This window comes from Amblyomma maculatum, chromosome 1 (assembly GCF_055883805.1).
Source record: "Amblyomma maculatum isolate TAMU_Amacu chromosome 1, ASM5588380v1, whole genome shotgun sequence".
In the NCBI taxonomy this organism is placed as follows: domain Eukaryota; kingdom Metazoa; phylum Arthropoda; class Arachnida; order Ixodida; family Ixodidae; genus Amblyomma; species Amblyomma maculatum.
This window is the reverse complement of record NC_139344.1, coordinates 440,611,461-440,626,761: the sequence shown is the minus strand read 5'-3', so window position 1 is coordinate 440,626,761 and position 15,301 is coordinate 440,611,461. Positions and strand designations below refer to the sequence as shown.

At 45.4% G+C, this 15,301-nt stretch overlaps 1 protein-coding gene across 1 annotated transcript in view; it reads left to right on the top strand.

Moving 5' to 3' along the window:
* Nucleotides 1-14,813, top strand: part of Ufl1 (UFM1 specific ligase 1) — a 48,070-nt gene extending 33,257 nt beyond the window's left edge. The window contains exons 16-17 of the mRNA XM_084601528.1: nucleotides 9,084-9,295; nucleotides 14,048-14,813. Coding sequence (XP_084457654.1) covers nucleotides 9,084-9,295; nucleotides 14,048-14,187 — 352 coding nt within the window. The 3' untranslated portion in view covers nucleotides 14,188-14,813. The remainder of the gene's footprint in view (nucleotides 1-9,083; nucleotides 9,296-14,047) is intronic.
* The last annotated feature ends 488 nt before the right edge of the window (nucleotides 14,814-15,301 follow it).

Sequence of the window (15,301 nt, the reverse complement as noted above, 5' to 3'; positions counted from 1 at the left end):
TCCTGTCGTTCTTCTGGCTGCTGCTGTGGGACGCCTCAAAGGCGGAAAAAATCTTCTCCTTATTTTTCACGTAATCCGAAATAGTTTGCTTCGACAGTGCGAACTCCTTGGCCACGTCAGCTTGCGTTCGCCCACTCAGCACTAGCTTTATGATCGCTGCCTTTTTCTCAAGGGTCATGGTAGAATAGCTCCCACGCTTCTCTGACGGACCCGGCAGCACCGGCGGGGCCATGTCCACAGGCCAAGTGCGCACCACACCGCTCGTCAAACACGCAAAAATGAGGCACTTTTCGTTCAGAGCGGTGGAACCGCCGGACGCAATCACAAAACGGCCAAAGGATTGACGGCGCGCCACTTGGTTGACGCGGTCGGAGAAACTCGTGTGACAACACGGCGGACGTATGAGACAAAGCACAAAGAGATAGCTGCCCAGTGCCATAGCCTCCTCTATTTTTTTTGTGCCTGCCGGATGCGCCCTCCGCGGCCGTCGACGCGACTCTGCTGCTACGCCACTTAGCGCCGAGTGGTGGCGCTAGTCACGTTGGGGTTCGTCTGCATTCGCCGCGGCTGCAACACGCAGTCGCTCCGTCGCGCGCGCGCGTATTTTGATCCTTATACACTCTCTTTGGCTCACACGTGCAAAAACGTAACCTTGCTGGCGTTCGTTATTGTGACAGCACTGCTTAGACGCTAAATTCATGCGTCAGGGACCCAAAAATTGGTGACGATCAACGCATGCGGTACCATCTGCTCCCTTCCAACGGTGAGCCAAGAATTGTTTTGTCTGGATAGCAATAATGTTATTTGTAGCCTGCCTAAATCTGCCTGTGGCGTACTCTGTCTATAATTCGATCAATATTAGTGGTCGCATTTTCTCAGACTGCCAGCCCTTAGTTTTGTTGTTGTGCTTGTGCTCGATGAACTTGTGCTTGCACGGAACTTTTTAAGTATACGATTGTAATATCAAAACGCATTATTAAGCCGCTGACAGTTGCCTTGCAGGTACTTAATGGCATACTGCTGTGTGCCACGTTGCCGCTCAGATGGGAAAAGCAAGATTCCAGGAATCTCGTTCCACGAAATTCCGGCGGACACGGCGCTACGGGAGCAGTGGTTGAAAGCCATACGGAGGGACAACTGGGTGCCGAACACAACCTCGAATTATTCAAGAGTGTGTAGCCGGCACTTCAAGGAAACTGACTTTGCGGAGGGCAAACGGCGCCGCCTCAAGAAAGGTGTGGTGCCCTCCTTGTTTCCAGAATACCCTTCGTACATGAAGCCAAGGCAGTTACATCAAAGGAGTACAGAAAGCATCAGGAAAAGGGCGTTTCCGAAAACCAACGAAAAGGAACCTGAGCCGGCTACAAAGCGGCAGAAGTTCCAGGACGGCACAGAAGCAGAAATGTCAGAGGACAATTCTCAAGAGGCCAGCCCGTCTTATCCAGAAAGAGATGAACAGGCCAAACCTGAAAATGAAAAGGAACCGCAGGAGGCTCCAAATAGTACACATGCGAATTTTTCACACCAAGCAATTCAAGTGAATGTTGGAGTGTCCAGCTTACTTGCAAATGAAAGAGCAAGATCGAAACGCAGAGAAAGGGATCTCAAAAAACAGGTTGAAAAGCTTCGACGCACTGTAGACCACTACAAAACAGAGCTTGAAAAATTGAAAAATGATTGCAATTTCGGTAATCTGCAGTACATTCGTCAGCAGGCAGAAGAGAAGAATATTTCAGCTCTTTTTTTATGGGATCAAATTGTTAACTTTCGCCGCAAAAAACAAACTTGGACTGAAGACGTAGTGCGCCACTGCATCGTGCTGCGCCACCTCTCCACAAAAGCTTACGAGCACGCAAGGAGGGAGATGCTACTCAAGCTACCAAGCAGAACTACCCTTTTGAATTACCTTGGGAGCAGCTCGGGTGAGACAGGTGTCAACCACTTAGTGCAAGCCAGGCTGAAGGCTGAATTAGAGAAGCTTGATGCACCCCAATCTAGAACCTGCTCACTGATAGTAGATGAGATGCGGATAAAGCCCAAGCTTCAATACAACAAGCAGCGAGATTGCTTCGTTGGTCAAGTTGATATGGGCATAGCAAATTCACCTGACAGTGAGCTTGTTTTGGCAAACTCCTTGCTATGCTTTGTCATAAATGGGCTCAGCACTACTTATAAGATTCCTGTTGCATACTTTTTTACGAAAGGGTTAAGCGGCTGTCAGCTATCGAAGTTGCTTCTCTATGTGATGAAAAAAGTGGAAGAATTAGGCTTCCAAATAGTGCGCCTGGTGACAGATAATCACAAAATCAACGTAAGTGCTATGAAAGAGCTCTGTGGTGGGTTTTTGACCTATAGAATCCAACACCCATGCAATCCCGACCGAGAACTTTTCCTAAGCTTCGATTACTGTCACATAATGAAAAATGTGCAATCCCAGTTTTTGTCACGAGACCTCGGCAAAGCTGGTGAGGTGTCTTCTTCCCACCTAAAAAAACTCTATGAAATGCAAAAAACATGGCTGGTCAGGCCAGTGAGGAACTTAAGTAGGAAACACGTCTACCCCAATAATATTGAAAAAATGAATGTTAAGAGGGCAGTGGAGGTATTCTCTTCCGAGGTTACTTCAGCACTAGAAGTTCTCATGAAGCAAGCAGGCCATAGCTGCCATCCTGCTTTTGCTGCTGCAGGCCCGACAATAACCTTCATGCGAAATGTGTATCGATGGTTCCTTTTGCATGATACAAGCAACACTGTGCAACATGTCCAGCAACGCTTTCCTAATGTGAGGCACTACGACAGCCCAGATGATGATCGCCTTGAGTGGCTAGAAATCACGTTTCCCCTGTACATGGAGGAGTTGAAGAGCAATACATCATCTCCTCGTGGATTCCTTACGGCTGAAACATATGAAGCGCTTCTGCTTACGACATACTCTACTGTTCATTGCGTCCGCTACCTTCTCACTAGAGAAAAGTTTGGTTTTGTGTTAACAAGGAAGTTTAGCAGTGACCCCATCGAATCATTTTTTGGGACACTAAGGCGGTCGGTAGGTTGCAATGACCAGCTGGATGTCCGTTCTGCGATCTCGGGGCTAGAAAAAGTTTTGAAGACGGGCATCGCAGCTGTGTCGCTGGACAGTAACGTTCTTTGCGCTGAAGAGCCTGGACCATCCAAGGGTGTTTTACTCGAAACTCCACAGGTGTCGAAAAGCTCAGCTGAGCTTCCAAAGCAAGCTGTAAATGTACTGGAACATCTAAAGCAGCCAGATGTGGCAAGGTTTGCAACACTGCAAGTGTCAGCAACAGTTTATGTTGGTGGATATATTTCCCGTGTTGTTAAGGAGCATATGCAATGTGATAGCTGCAGTGCAATCGTCACCAAACCTTTGACAAAGCAGCCTCTTCAAATGTTCACTTTTCACCAGGACAGAGGTGGATTGTTATACCCCTCAGATAGCCTGCTTCATGTCCTAGAGACCCTGCGGATATTTGTCCAGATAGCACTTCAAAAGTGCCCAACGCTTCACAAACCACTGCAAACGCTCTTAGATGCAGCTGTACCAGCTGTTTTAAAAGTCTGGCCTCCTTCACTGCGCCAACAGCCAGCACCATCATGATATAGCTAAGTTGGTGTGCTCAAGATTCATAAAGCCACTGCTCGTGAACTATGCCTTTGCAGCCACTGATAAGAGTGACATTTACAAAACTTTCTTTCAGAAACCATTGTCACGGAAGTATGTGAAGTTGTGAATTGATGCTTCAGTGTGTTTCCTTTCTAAGCTGGGAATAATTTTTTCCCTTGTAACATACTTTCAGAAGCCACTGTGAAGAAAGTATGTGAAGTTGCAAATTGATGCTTCACTGTGTTTCCTTTCCAAGCTGGGAATAAATTTTTTGCTTCTTCTGTATGGATGTAAAAAGAAGTTTGGTTTTTCTGTCTGATGTGCATGCTGTGTTTACGTACCTAAAAATTAGAGGGACGCTCAAGCTTTGCCTTAAGAGAAGATGCCGATATAGCGCCTTTAACACCGCCTTAATTGTTATTCGCGGAATGAAAATTTTGTATTCCATGAATTAACATCATTAAGTATTCGCTTCTCATTCTGAGAATTTTGACACGTTTGAGCCCCCGTTTTAATATTTTCATTTTATTATTTTTCAATTCATCAGTTACATTACTTGACATTGCCTAGATATATACCACACAACAACCAATCACTAGAAACACAAATTACCATGATAGGATTTTTTTTTACTCAGCCCCCGATTATTTTCGACATGCGGTGCCGACAACAGCTGCTACCGAACGAGCTGTAAAAGTTCTCGCTTAAAATGATGCTTTTTAGACGTGGTAAGTACAAGTCCCTTGCTTTAGCATGTGCTATTCGCGTGAATATTCATGCATGTACCCTTCAGCATACGTTTCAGAATCAGCCAGCTTGGCAAAATTATTCGTGGACGCCATTACACTGGGCAGGAAATTCACAGAAAAATGCGGAACCTGCTTCACGAGCGGCGCGCGACCATCAATGCGCCCTTGAAACTGCATGCGCAGCACCCGTACGTGAGTGGCCCCCCCACCACGATGAGTGGTTGCGTCGCGCAACTGCAGCGACGGCGCGCTCCCATTGTTCGCTCCGGGATCCGGCAGGCACAGAAAAAATAGAGGAGGCTATGCCAGTGCCCGCGTCAGCATTGGCGACAAAAGCAGGTTGACGGCGATGACAATCCGACTGCCACCTCGAAGTGGCAGAGATTGCAGGGGCCTCTCCTGGCAAAAATGGGGTACCGAAACCATGTCAAGCCAATCCAACTGCAGAGCCAATCCACCTCAATCCAAGATGGCGCTTGTTGCGCCGGCGAAAAGCCAACCAATAAGATGGCAGATTTTGGCCTGCAGGGGACTGAAATTAGTCCGAAAAATCGAACTTTCGGACTTTTAAAGTCCGAAATATCCGTCGCGAATATGTATGCGCTTCTATGGGGTGACTGACGGTGCCTCACTGAAGTCCGAAATATCCTACAAGTCCGAATTATTGGAGTCCGAATTACCCGTCGGCTACTGTATATCGATAATTCGATATACAGAAATCGGCTTGTGACGGCACTTACGATGCGAAAAAACGATACCGTATTTGTCGCGTAATCAACCCACTCGCATAATGAACCCACCCTCCACTTTTGCACCCGAGAATTTGAAAAAAAAAAAAAAAAAAAATGCGTTAAGGCCAGCTCGCATGCAAGCGACGAGCGGCAGCAACAGAACGAAAATTTTCAAACTTGTTGGGCCGCTCGAGCCACCGCGGCAGCTCAAAACAAGGTTTCTGTGTCGCCGCGGCAGAAATCGCGAGCATTTTCGCTTGCATGTCGATGGCGTGCGTCACTCTGTTTCGGTCGTCTCATCCACAGCTCCTTGGCAGAGTGCCAATATGCTGCGCAGCGATAACGTCAGGGCGCGTTTATCTTTTGATAGCTCCTGCGGTGGGCGGGGAGCGAACTTGGCAGAGTGCCCGTGATGGCTTGATTGCACAAGCCTGGTTCGATTTATCACGCCGCGCTTGGGGCAGGCATCATGATCGCAGCAGCTGACCGCGTGCTTTCGCTGATTCATACATGCAAGGATAAACGACAAAAAAAAAAAAATAAAATAAATGAAATAAACATCCCCGCAAAAAAAAAAAAAAAAAAAAGAACCTGCCGCTTTCTAACGTCCGCAGCCGCCATATCTTACGCTATGCCGCGCGTACAGCACAACGATAAGAAAGAATCTCTCTCGCAAAAAAAAAAAAATGCCGTTTTTTAACATTCGCAGGCGCGCCGCCGCACGCAGGGTTCGCAACACACGCTAGAGAAAGCGTCCGACGTCTGTCTGAAAACGGGCTGAGCTGGCTTGGCGCATGCGTTACGCGTGCTGAAGGAGAGAGATAGCTCGGCAAAAGAATGGGCACACCCACGCACATGGCTTGCAAACGTCATGTGTTGGCGTGCGGGAAACGACAACTGCAGATGCGCGCGCCTTTGGGGAATGGACGTGGCGCTGCCCAGACCAGCCGTCGCCGAACTGACACCTCTCATTCCATCCGCGCGTGGCTTGAAAACGTCACGCGGCAAACGGCCAAGGGTGATGCGATCGTCTTTGGGGAAGGCACAATTTCCAGTGCGTGGTGCGGAGTTCGATATATCGAACGACCCGTGAAATTGAGTTCGATATATGACGCGGCTTTCCTATACTTTTACATGGGATTTTCAAGGGGATATTTCGTGACTTTGATATAACCAAAATTCGATATATCCGGGTTCGATATAACCGGGTTCGACTGTATCTGCATTTAGAGCGGATAAAGGAATAGTTTATATCGCAGCATGCTCCTGAGTGATTAACTATACAACGTTGGGAACAGATTTCTCATTTAGCTCTTGCTAATTTTTTTTATGCACTCTAAGTTACATGGCTTATAGATCACTTTTCCCTGCATCAAAATGTAATAAGTTGTTAAAATGACTAATATTGCCTTAAACAAAAACGCTGTTACTACACTCTATTCCTTATAGCCACATGTTAATAATAATTTTCTGATTAGTGGGTTTTTCCTCTACTGTTTCTATAAACAAAGGGGTTGAAAATGTTGAATATTTTAAAAAGCAATTGGCATATCAGAAAAATAATTACATATTTGAGACCAGCATTAAAAAAAACTGATTAAGACTGTGCATTTTCATTGCATTTAGTCTAAAAACTAAAGGAAAATTGTTCCAAGAGCACTGTCCTCCCTTAAATTTAGGACCGTGCAGCAAGCTATGGGAAGGAAAGTGAGTGTAACATTGACAGGAAGGGAGTCTAGCAGGTCAGAGAACAAACACAAGTTACTGGTATTCTAGTCAAAATCAAAACAAGTGGGTGTGGACAGAGCATGCAGTGCGAAGTGAGAGTAACCATTAGTCGCAAAGGGTAGCGGGCTATAGTGGGGAGGGTCAAAGAAAGTTGAGTAGGTGGTTTAGATGACGAAGTTTTCGGATGTTAGGTGGCCTCAGCTGGAGCAGGACTTTGTTGATTTGAGACTAAGGGAGTTGTCCATCAGTAGACATAGTTATGCTGAAGATGATTACGATTACCTGTGTTGTCCCCCTTGTGTAATGACAAAAAACTTGGTTATTTCCTTAGTACACGCTTAGTTAGAAGGGGTCTTCGAACCCACTTTGTTTGCACAAAAAATACCTCAGGCTGTAGCACTCCTTGGCACAGGCTGCCCTTTGGCACTGAAGACTCACCATCATAGTCATCATAATTTGTGTAGTCATCTATTTTGTAGCTTTTTACCCATTGTCTGCTGGTGAGCATGGTTCATGTACTGTTTGCTCCTCGAATGAGGTCTTTGCACCGGTTCTTTTCTTTACGACTGACCACTTTCACTGACACCCAGACCAACATATCTGGAGGGTTAAGCGACATGTGTCACTAATGAGGAATCTCAGCTTTGCAGCAGCATGCCAGCCAGACCATGGTTCTATGATGTCCCTGCACTGTTATTTATTGGCTGTTGGGTGCAGTGTGCTAATTGAAAGTTAAAGCAGGCAGGAGAGCTGATTGTGCTGATGAAGAGCATTCAACTGAGAGTGTAGATAACATCGCAACGCGAAACCTCTCTGCTCACTGCTGGATTTGGTTTTTGAGCAGCTTCACCAACCTGATCATGTTTATGAATAGAATGGAATACAAAGAATGCGCCAGTAAAATGGGAGTGGAGGAGGAGAATACAAAACACCCCTTACAACTTAGGCTGTGGGAGCCCCGAAAATCCACTCTATTGCATTAGTTTTTTCAGGTCAAAGTACATGCCAGATAGGTAGCTTCCCTTTCGAAAACGCCTTATTAATTAGTTAGCAAGAAGCAACCCACTAAGTCCACTGCATGCTTAGATTAGTTTTAGCTTACTGCGAGCAGCACGAATACGGAATTAATGCGACTGCCACCACGGAACTGCATACGTGCCCTTTATTAACGCATGCCCAGTTTTGCGAAAGTAGTCGCACTAACCTCCGCATTCGCACGCGCAGTATGCTACAGCATCCTTGGCTGTTTTCATTCCCACATAGTGAGGCATATCAGAATGAGTCCTTTTGGTTGTAAAATGAGCCTTGCGGTGAGGCTAACAGAGGAATCCTCATTTAGTATTTAGTGCTCCGTTATGGTAGCCCATGACGTGGTACTCACGTTTCGCTCTGGTGGGACCATTCTGTCATCGCGAAAATATCGCCTCGCGCAAATCGTTCGGCTCACATCACAGAAAGATAGGCAAATGTCTGTCTTTGCAGCACACTGACATATCGCAGTTCACCGCCTCATGGTGCTGCTGTTGCATGGCCAAACTTGTATGAAGGCAAAATCACGAGTGATTCCGCTCGCTTTTAAAAAAAAAAAAAGCGACGTGCAAGTGAAGTCATGGCGAGAAAATGTGCGGTGCAACCCAGATATATGGAATGGAGAAAGTGACAGTATGAGAAAGGGAAAAGAGTAGCTATTGCAAAATCTTCTGCAAGACAGGAGCAACTCGTAGAGTTAGGAGGAGAGGAAACGAGGTGCCCGCGCTCGCAAGGAGTCGGAGTGGAAGTGTGCTCGTGTGTCTTGCCCTGAACATGTGCGATGTGCTGTGCCACGCAGGAAAGTATACTTGCTGTTCTGTGCTGTCACTGAGTGTATTTATAAACCACGCTGTAACCGGTATTTCACTTTGCATGATAGCGTAATAAGCGATATGACTACATTGAGTTCTATAAGTGGCAGATCAGTGGCTGGCCAAAGCCGCGTTATATAATCAGTCCCGCACCATAAGTGGTTACAATATAAGTGGCCTCCATTGTATTTGTGTAATGGCAGCATGGCTGTATCGGTGTGTGTTGCACGAATTTTGTCCTACTGGACTTGGAGCTTTTCTCTGCCTTGCAACACTATTTGAAGAAGACGTATGTGGTGCCAGCTGGCTGAAGATACCAAATAGCCAAATTTTACAAAGTCGTGCATTGGTGCGCACTTTGACCTTGGAAGTCTGTTTTGTTTATGCTTTTTGATGTACACCACCTGTGCAGGCAGTGGTTGCTGAGCCATCGTCAGTCCCTGCTGGCTCAGTTGTCGGAGGCCTCGGATGCTGCGCTGTGTCTACACCTGGCCGTGTTGCTCGTGGCTCAGGCTCAGGTGCAGAAGGCCCTGCACGCCTCCGGACGCTTTGTACCCCAGCTGCTGTCTGCGCTGCGCCCACAGCTGCCACCGGACACATTCGCGCAGCTGCACCACGCACAGGGTAGGTTCATAAAACATTACGTAGGACAGCATGATTTGGTGCTGTATAAGCATATTTAACTCACTCGAATAGACTAGTCCTGAGTTAAATGAATCCTCACATTACTATTCTTATTAATTTAGTACATTACAGTAGAAATCTTAATATCAATCTGAGGAGGTGATATACTGAAACCTTTAAAATGAAGAAAACGCCCACCGGGGTGGTGCAGTGGTTACGGAGCTCGAATACTGTTCCCAAGGATGCGGGATCGAATCTTGGCCTCGGCGGCTGCTTTTCGATGAGGGTGAAAAGCAAGGTGCCCGTGTGCTGTGCAATGTCAGTGCACCTTAATGAACTCCAGGTGGTCGAAATTTCCAGAGTCCACTACTACAGCGTCTCTCATAGGGACCGGACAGCTGAACGGGTGGCGCCGCCTCTCGGCGCATCGCTCAATCGCCGGAATGCGCCGGCCCCGGCCGGCGCATTGCCAGCGCATTGGAGGGTACTATTTGTCGTTTGTATGTGTGGAAATTGGAACTCCTAAGGTTTAGATGACGTTGTGCGTGAATATATCCTTAAGAGAACAGAAAGTTGGGCTAGTTGTGTGAATATGTCCTGTGAAATGAAGTCTGGCCGAACAAGGCTGGCGAAACGTGGTGCGTTGTTGGCTCCACTGGCAGTGACGCAAACTCGTCGGACGTTTTTAAGTCGATTCATTTCTACGGGTTTCCACAGAAGCATGAGTGGCGGGTGACCTAAGCATGGTTCTTTGAAAGGCAAAGGCACGAATCTAAGTATTTGGTTACTGTGTGGTCATAGAAAGTGCTGAATTTTTAAAATTCCGCTTGCTACCAGATGCTGTGTGCCTTCTGTTCCCCAGGAGTGACGGCACGAGAGTCTCGGAGTCGAAGCCGCACTCCTTCATCTGTAGTCAAAGTTTATTGACAATTGGAACTTGAAGTAACCCAACAGCGTAAGTTACAACGCTAGCATTTCCCCGCCTGGGGTACAAGAAAACGCCAGCACGGAAAAAGAAAAGGCAGCTCCACCATCGTCGTTCGGGCTGCGTTACGATCTTCAGTGATGGGCAGAGACAATGTTTGTGCGGATACTTTCGCTGACATAGTCAAAGATAATTTACTTTTTTCTCTTAACAGAAAGAGCAGATAGGAGACATGAACAGTTCCTATTACCATGATCTTTTCATTTTTCCTCTTTTCGTTTGTCAACTAATGAAAATGCACTGAGAGCCCTGCGTTGATACTCTTAGAATTTGTTAACATTTGTTTGTGGCATGTCCATTTCGCCTAAAAAAAATCACTAATTTCACAGCTCAATCAATACCGCATGGTCACAAAATCTGCTATCAGCTTCATATAAAAGTCGAACAAGAAAAAAAATACAATTTAATTTGTAGAAACGAGCATAAACATAGCATTTTTTTTTAATTTCGAAGGCCGTGTAGCAGTTTTTTGTTTTTGCATTCACCTTGCACCTGACACGGCTTTACGTATTTTCTCAGCAGCGTCCATTTCCTGGCCCGCCTAAATACATGTGTTTCTCATCAGCGTTTTAGTGAACGTGAGATTTCCTGATTGTGTGTAGTATGACAAGACCGTTTTACCTCACTCAGAAATTGCTTCTATGGACAATCTAAACAGATTTAGCAGCAGTCCGGCAAGCTGCAGTGACAAAGTTGCAAAAGGAATGGCTTTCAGTTATCCGTATTTCTTTACGTGCAAATAGAAAACTACATACATGGTCGTGTCCCCTCATACTCATCAGGTATCGAGGTCAGCTAGGTATCGGCCCCGCAAGTTCTTGGTACGCTGAGAAAGTAGACCACCTTAGCGAACGAGCCATCAGAGGGATTCATTTAAAAATAGAACGCTCTCTTACTTGTCGGTGGCTTATCTTACAACACATTACAGTGTGTTTTTTTTTTCGATTGTATATAACAGTTTGACAGTATTGGACTATTGCCTTCAGATGTTCAAGGCAGGTGCGGTCAATCGCATTGAACTTCCTGCGCTGAGAGAACGCTAGCAGGAAATTTAATTTAATTTTTCTTTTCACAACCTCTGCAGCATGTCGGGAGAAAGGCATGTATAGTATAATATTTCCCAGTTCAACAAGAGCAATGTCGTATATGTAAAAATGATGCTGAGGTGGTATTACTCATTTGGTTTCTATTACGATTAAGTTTGTTGGTCTCAAGGCCGGGTTCAGTGAGCTATTGTAGCGTAATTGTGCAGGAAGTCCTGGAAGTATATGTGTGTTTGCTATTCCAACCATAAATAGGATCCTACTTCTGTCTTGCTTGTTTATTTTTCTCCTTTCACAGCTCTCGTTGCAATGTTGAAACTGGAATGTCATTTGCTATTATTCTACTCTGAATCGTTTGAGCCTAGCTATTACCAAAAAAGACAGGTGCAGCATCTTTTTCATTTTACATGAACGCTGACCATTACAACTACCACCACTACGGCGCCATGGCTACACGGCTCGGCGGTATTTGATCTTCAGGCAGATTTCGACTAGACCTAATATAAGATAGACGCGCAGTGCAGGCGCAATTTCCGTCTTCAAAGTCGCCTTAACAAGTGCCTAGCGAAGGTATTCCTAGCGCATGGTGAAATCACGCGCGCAGCATTTTCGAGTATATAACAGAAATACCATGCGCCGGGCGGTTTCAAAAAAAAAAAAAAACGCACGCCCTGCCGAGAACGGCCCTTTTCTTTTTCAAGATTTCCCCATCAAAAAATACTCCTTGCGGTTACTCAAAGCAGCTCAAAGCTCTCAAAGCCACACCGCAAAACGACGGGTAGGGACAGGCTCAAAAACGCCTCGCAGTACGGAAACGACTGCGCCGCTCAGCTGCCTCGCCATTCCGCTGTTTCGGCACTCCGCCGCGGGCGGCGCTGTTCCACCGAGGCGACGGTGGCGCCATACAACGGGCGCCCGGTGCCCATAGCCTTAGTCGCTATGGGACATTGAAGCCTAAAAACCAAACCAAAATGAAGAAAATCTCTGTGAAGAAGCATAGAGAAAACATTTACTGACATCTGTTACAGCTGACATGATTTATCAACAGCTGTTTGTCAGTGCTGACTACTCGACTACTCTTTGTGCATGCTTCACGACTAGCAAGTGTGACGTCAGTGATGTAAGGCTGCACTCGGTGTTCCAGGGTGCATTCCTGGCTTACGCATTCATATCATTCTTTGTGGAGCGAGACAGCACTGCTTGGAGTATCGAGAATTCTGTGTGTCGCACACAATGCAATCCGGCTAGGGAGTGTTACGGACTCTGTCAACCCTAACTGTGTCATCGAGATTCTGCTGTGATTGTCTTCAGCGGAAGTTTGTGCAGTTGACAGCGGATCGAACATCCTAGCTCTGGACAGATGGAAAGCAATGTTGTAAACAAACCTGGCCCCATTCAAACCCCGCCCAAAGAAGAAACAGTGTTGCAGTCTGTAAGGTGAGGCTGGTTTTGCGTGCCCAAGCCAAGAACCGTTCAAAACTTTGATAGTTTGCAAACTGTGCTTACTGTTAAGTTCGATGTGCACTGCACTTTCACTGTTCATAGTAGCTGCTAAACATTCGGACGCGAAATCTCCCACTAGTTGAGCATCATACACCTATCACACAAGTTAACTTTCTGTTGTTTCTCGGTAGAATCAAGTGCTGAAAGTGCGTGTAAATGCCAGGTCTTGCATGAAGCTGGAACTGGCGGCCATTGAAAGTCATTGGGCGCAACAGTGGTGCACACCACAGTATGGTTGCGGGTCCAGTAATGTGAAGGAACAGTGGGAAGGCCGCGCGCAACAAACGCGTCTTAATGCAGTCGTTGAATGCGCGGGAATGATTTGGTGAAGAAAGTTGAACAAGTGCCAGTGCTCACACTTTTCCTGGTCCCTTTTATAGGGGATACAGCAACCACTTTCATGCCTGCACAGTTTTCGTCTACTAAATTTTAGAGACTGCACATTTTATCTTGGAAGGGACAAAACAAAGTTTGACCTGATCACGGGCAACCGTCTTTTCTCTCTTTGTGGTAACGTTCGGTATGTTAAACTGCAGTTTCGAACTGTCTCCGTTGACAAAAGTCAGTAAACTTCATCATATCAAACTGCAGCTTTTGCTACTGAATACAATTTGAAAAGCTCGAAATACTGGTTTCCATTTTAAAAACCTTCTGAAAATATTTGCAAATCTTTTTTGTGTTCATATTTTCTTTACAGCAAGCGTGTGCCATTCACATGCTACATGTTAATCCTACCTAATTCTAACTTCTTTTAGGGCTCTGTATGATTTGCTATTTTTGTTAAGTCTGAGTGGATCAGTTGTGGCTCATGGCTGTCCACCTGGCTGGTAGCAGTTTACATGGCAGATGCGCAAGTTAGTTTCTAAAACTTATTCGCTATTATTTCTGTCATATACTAACGATCCACTTGAGCAAGATTTTGAGTATTACTTGCCTCCTGCCTCTTCTGTTTTCTCTTCTGCTGCACGTCTGTCTTGAAGCCTTTCTCAGCAGCCGCTAGTGTGATTCTTTGCTGGTAATATCTATCTGTCATACTCACAAAAACTCAGGGAAATGAAATGTGAATTTATATTGTCATGTATAGCTTCATCATTGCTTACGGTTGGAGCGTGCACTTTTCATGAATCTGTCATCTCTATCACTTTTCTGTTCTTACTGATTTATCAATATTTTATTAAGCACATACATCTTTATTTTTCGCATCTCTGCCCTGTGGTACAGAGCTGGTTATGAAGCACCTGACCCTGGACGACTCGTCTGAGGAGAAGGGGGCAGTTGCCTCTGAGCTCAACGAACTCATCCCGAAGCTCAAGGAGATTGGTGCCACCTACAAGAAGCAAGGCCAGCCGACAGAGGAGTGATGCTGGTGTCTGTCAGGGGGCATCCTGTACTGTCTGTTACGTTATTCCAGTGCCTTAGAGGGACCTATATGTTGGGCAAGAGGACGACACTCCACGGCAAACGAGCAAGCCTATTGAGATCTAGCACCACAAAAATGCAAAGTATATCTGCATGCCACGTTGATTAAGCAGTTAAATACAGAGTGTGGTGATGATGCTGTAATAGCACACTCTGTTCTTTAAGTTTAAGAATTATTGAGAAGTTTTGTTCTGTTGTCAGTTTGAAGATGCATCATACCTTATTGTAAAATGGAGCGAAGTCAACATCGCAACAGTTTCTTAAAGTAGGATGTACAGTAGTGGACAAAAATTTGTAGGATGTGGATGTGTGGGAAGGAATTTTTTGGTCGCCTTGCTGATTATTCGGGCTGATATTTGTTATGACCGATTAAGCATGCATTGTCCTGATGCTTCTGTACAGTTCATTGACTGCAGAGAAAATTGATTTTATTTTTTCTGCAAACCTACATCCTGAAAATTTTTGTTTGTGACTGTACAATGAAGGCTGTCTTACTGTTTGTATGTGTATAAATTGAAAAAAAAAAGTTTTTAGTAGGCGTTTTGTGAACAAGTTTCATTGTGTTGCTCATGCTTGTGTGGTATTTGCTCCCTTTCTGCATATCAGCCAGATTAGTTGTAACATTCAATAGTATATTGTAAAAGTGTACAGGCACCGTGACATGCTTGAAGAGACCTAATGCTCAGTCCTCCATACACATAGTGTACTTGCAGAATTCATGAGAAGGTTGCATCACACAAAGATCTGGGTTTCTGTCCCTTTTCTCTTTTACCAGCTCTAATAAAGCCTCTCCAGGAACACTGCCAGTCAGGGCTCAACACTAGAGAAAAGCTCAACACTAAAGAGCATGTTCCCAGGGCATGATTGACAGAAAATATGTTATGCCGACGTCAATATCCAAATTAGATTTTAAGCACCAATTGCAAGGTTGAACATCAGGAGAGCAAAGTCTGGAAAACGCAATGTAAAGGTGAGTAATAAGAACGAAGTTTAAAAAACAAATATTAATATGTACATTGTGCTGAAACGGAATTGCTGCTTAGCAATGTATCATTG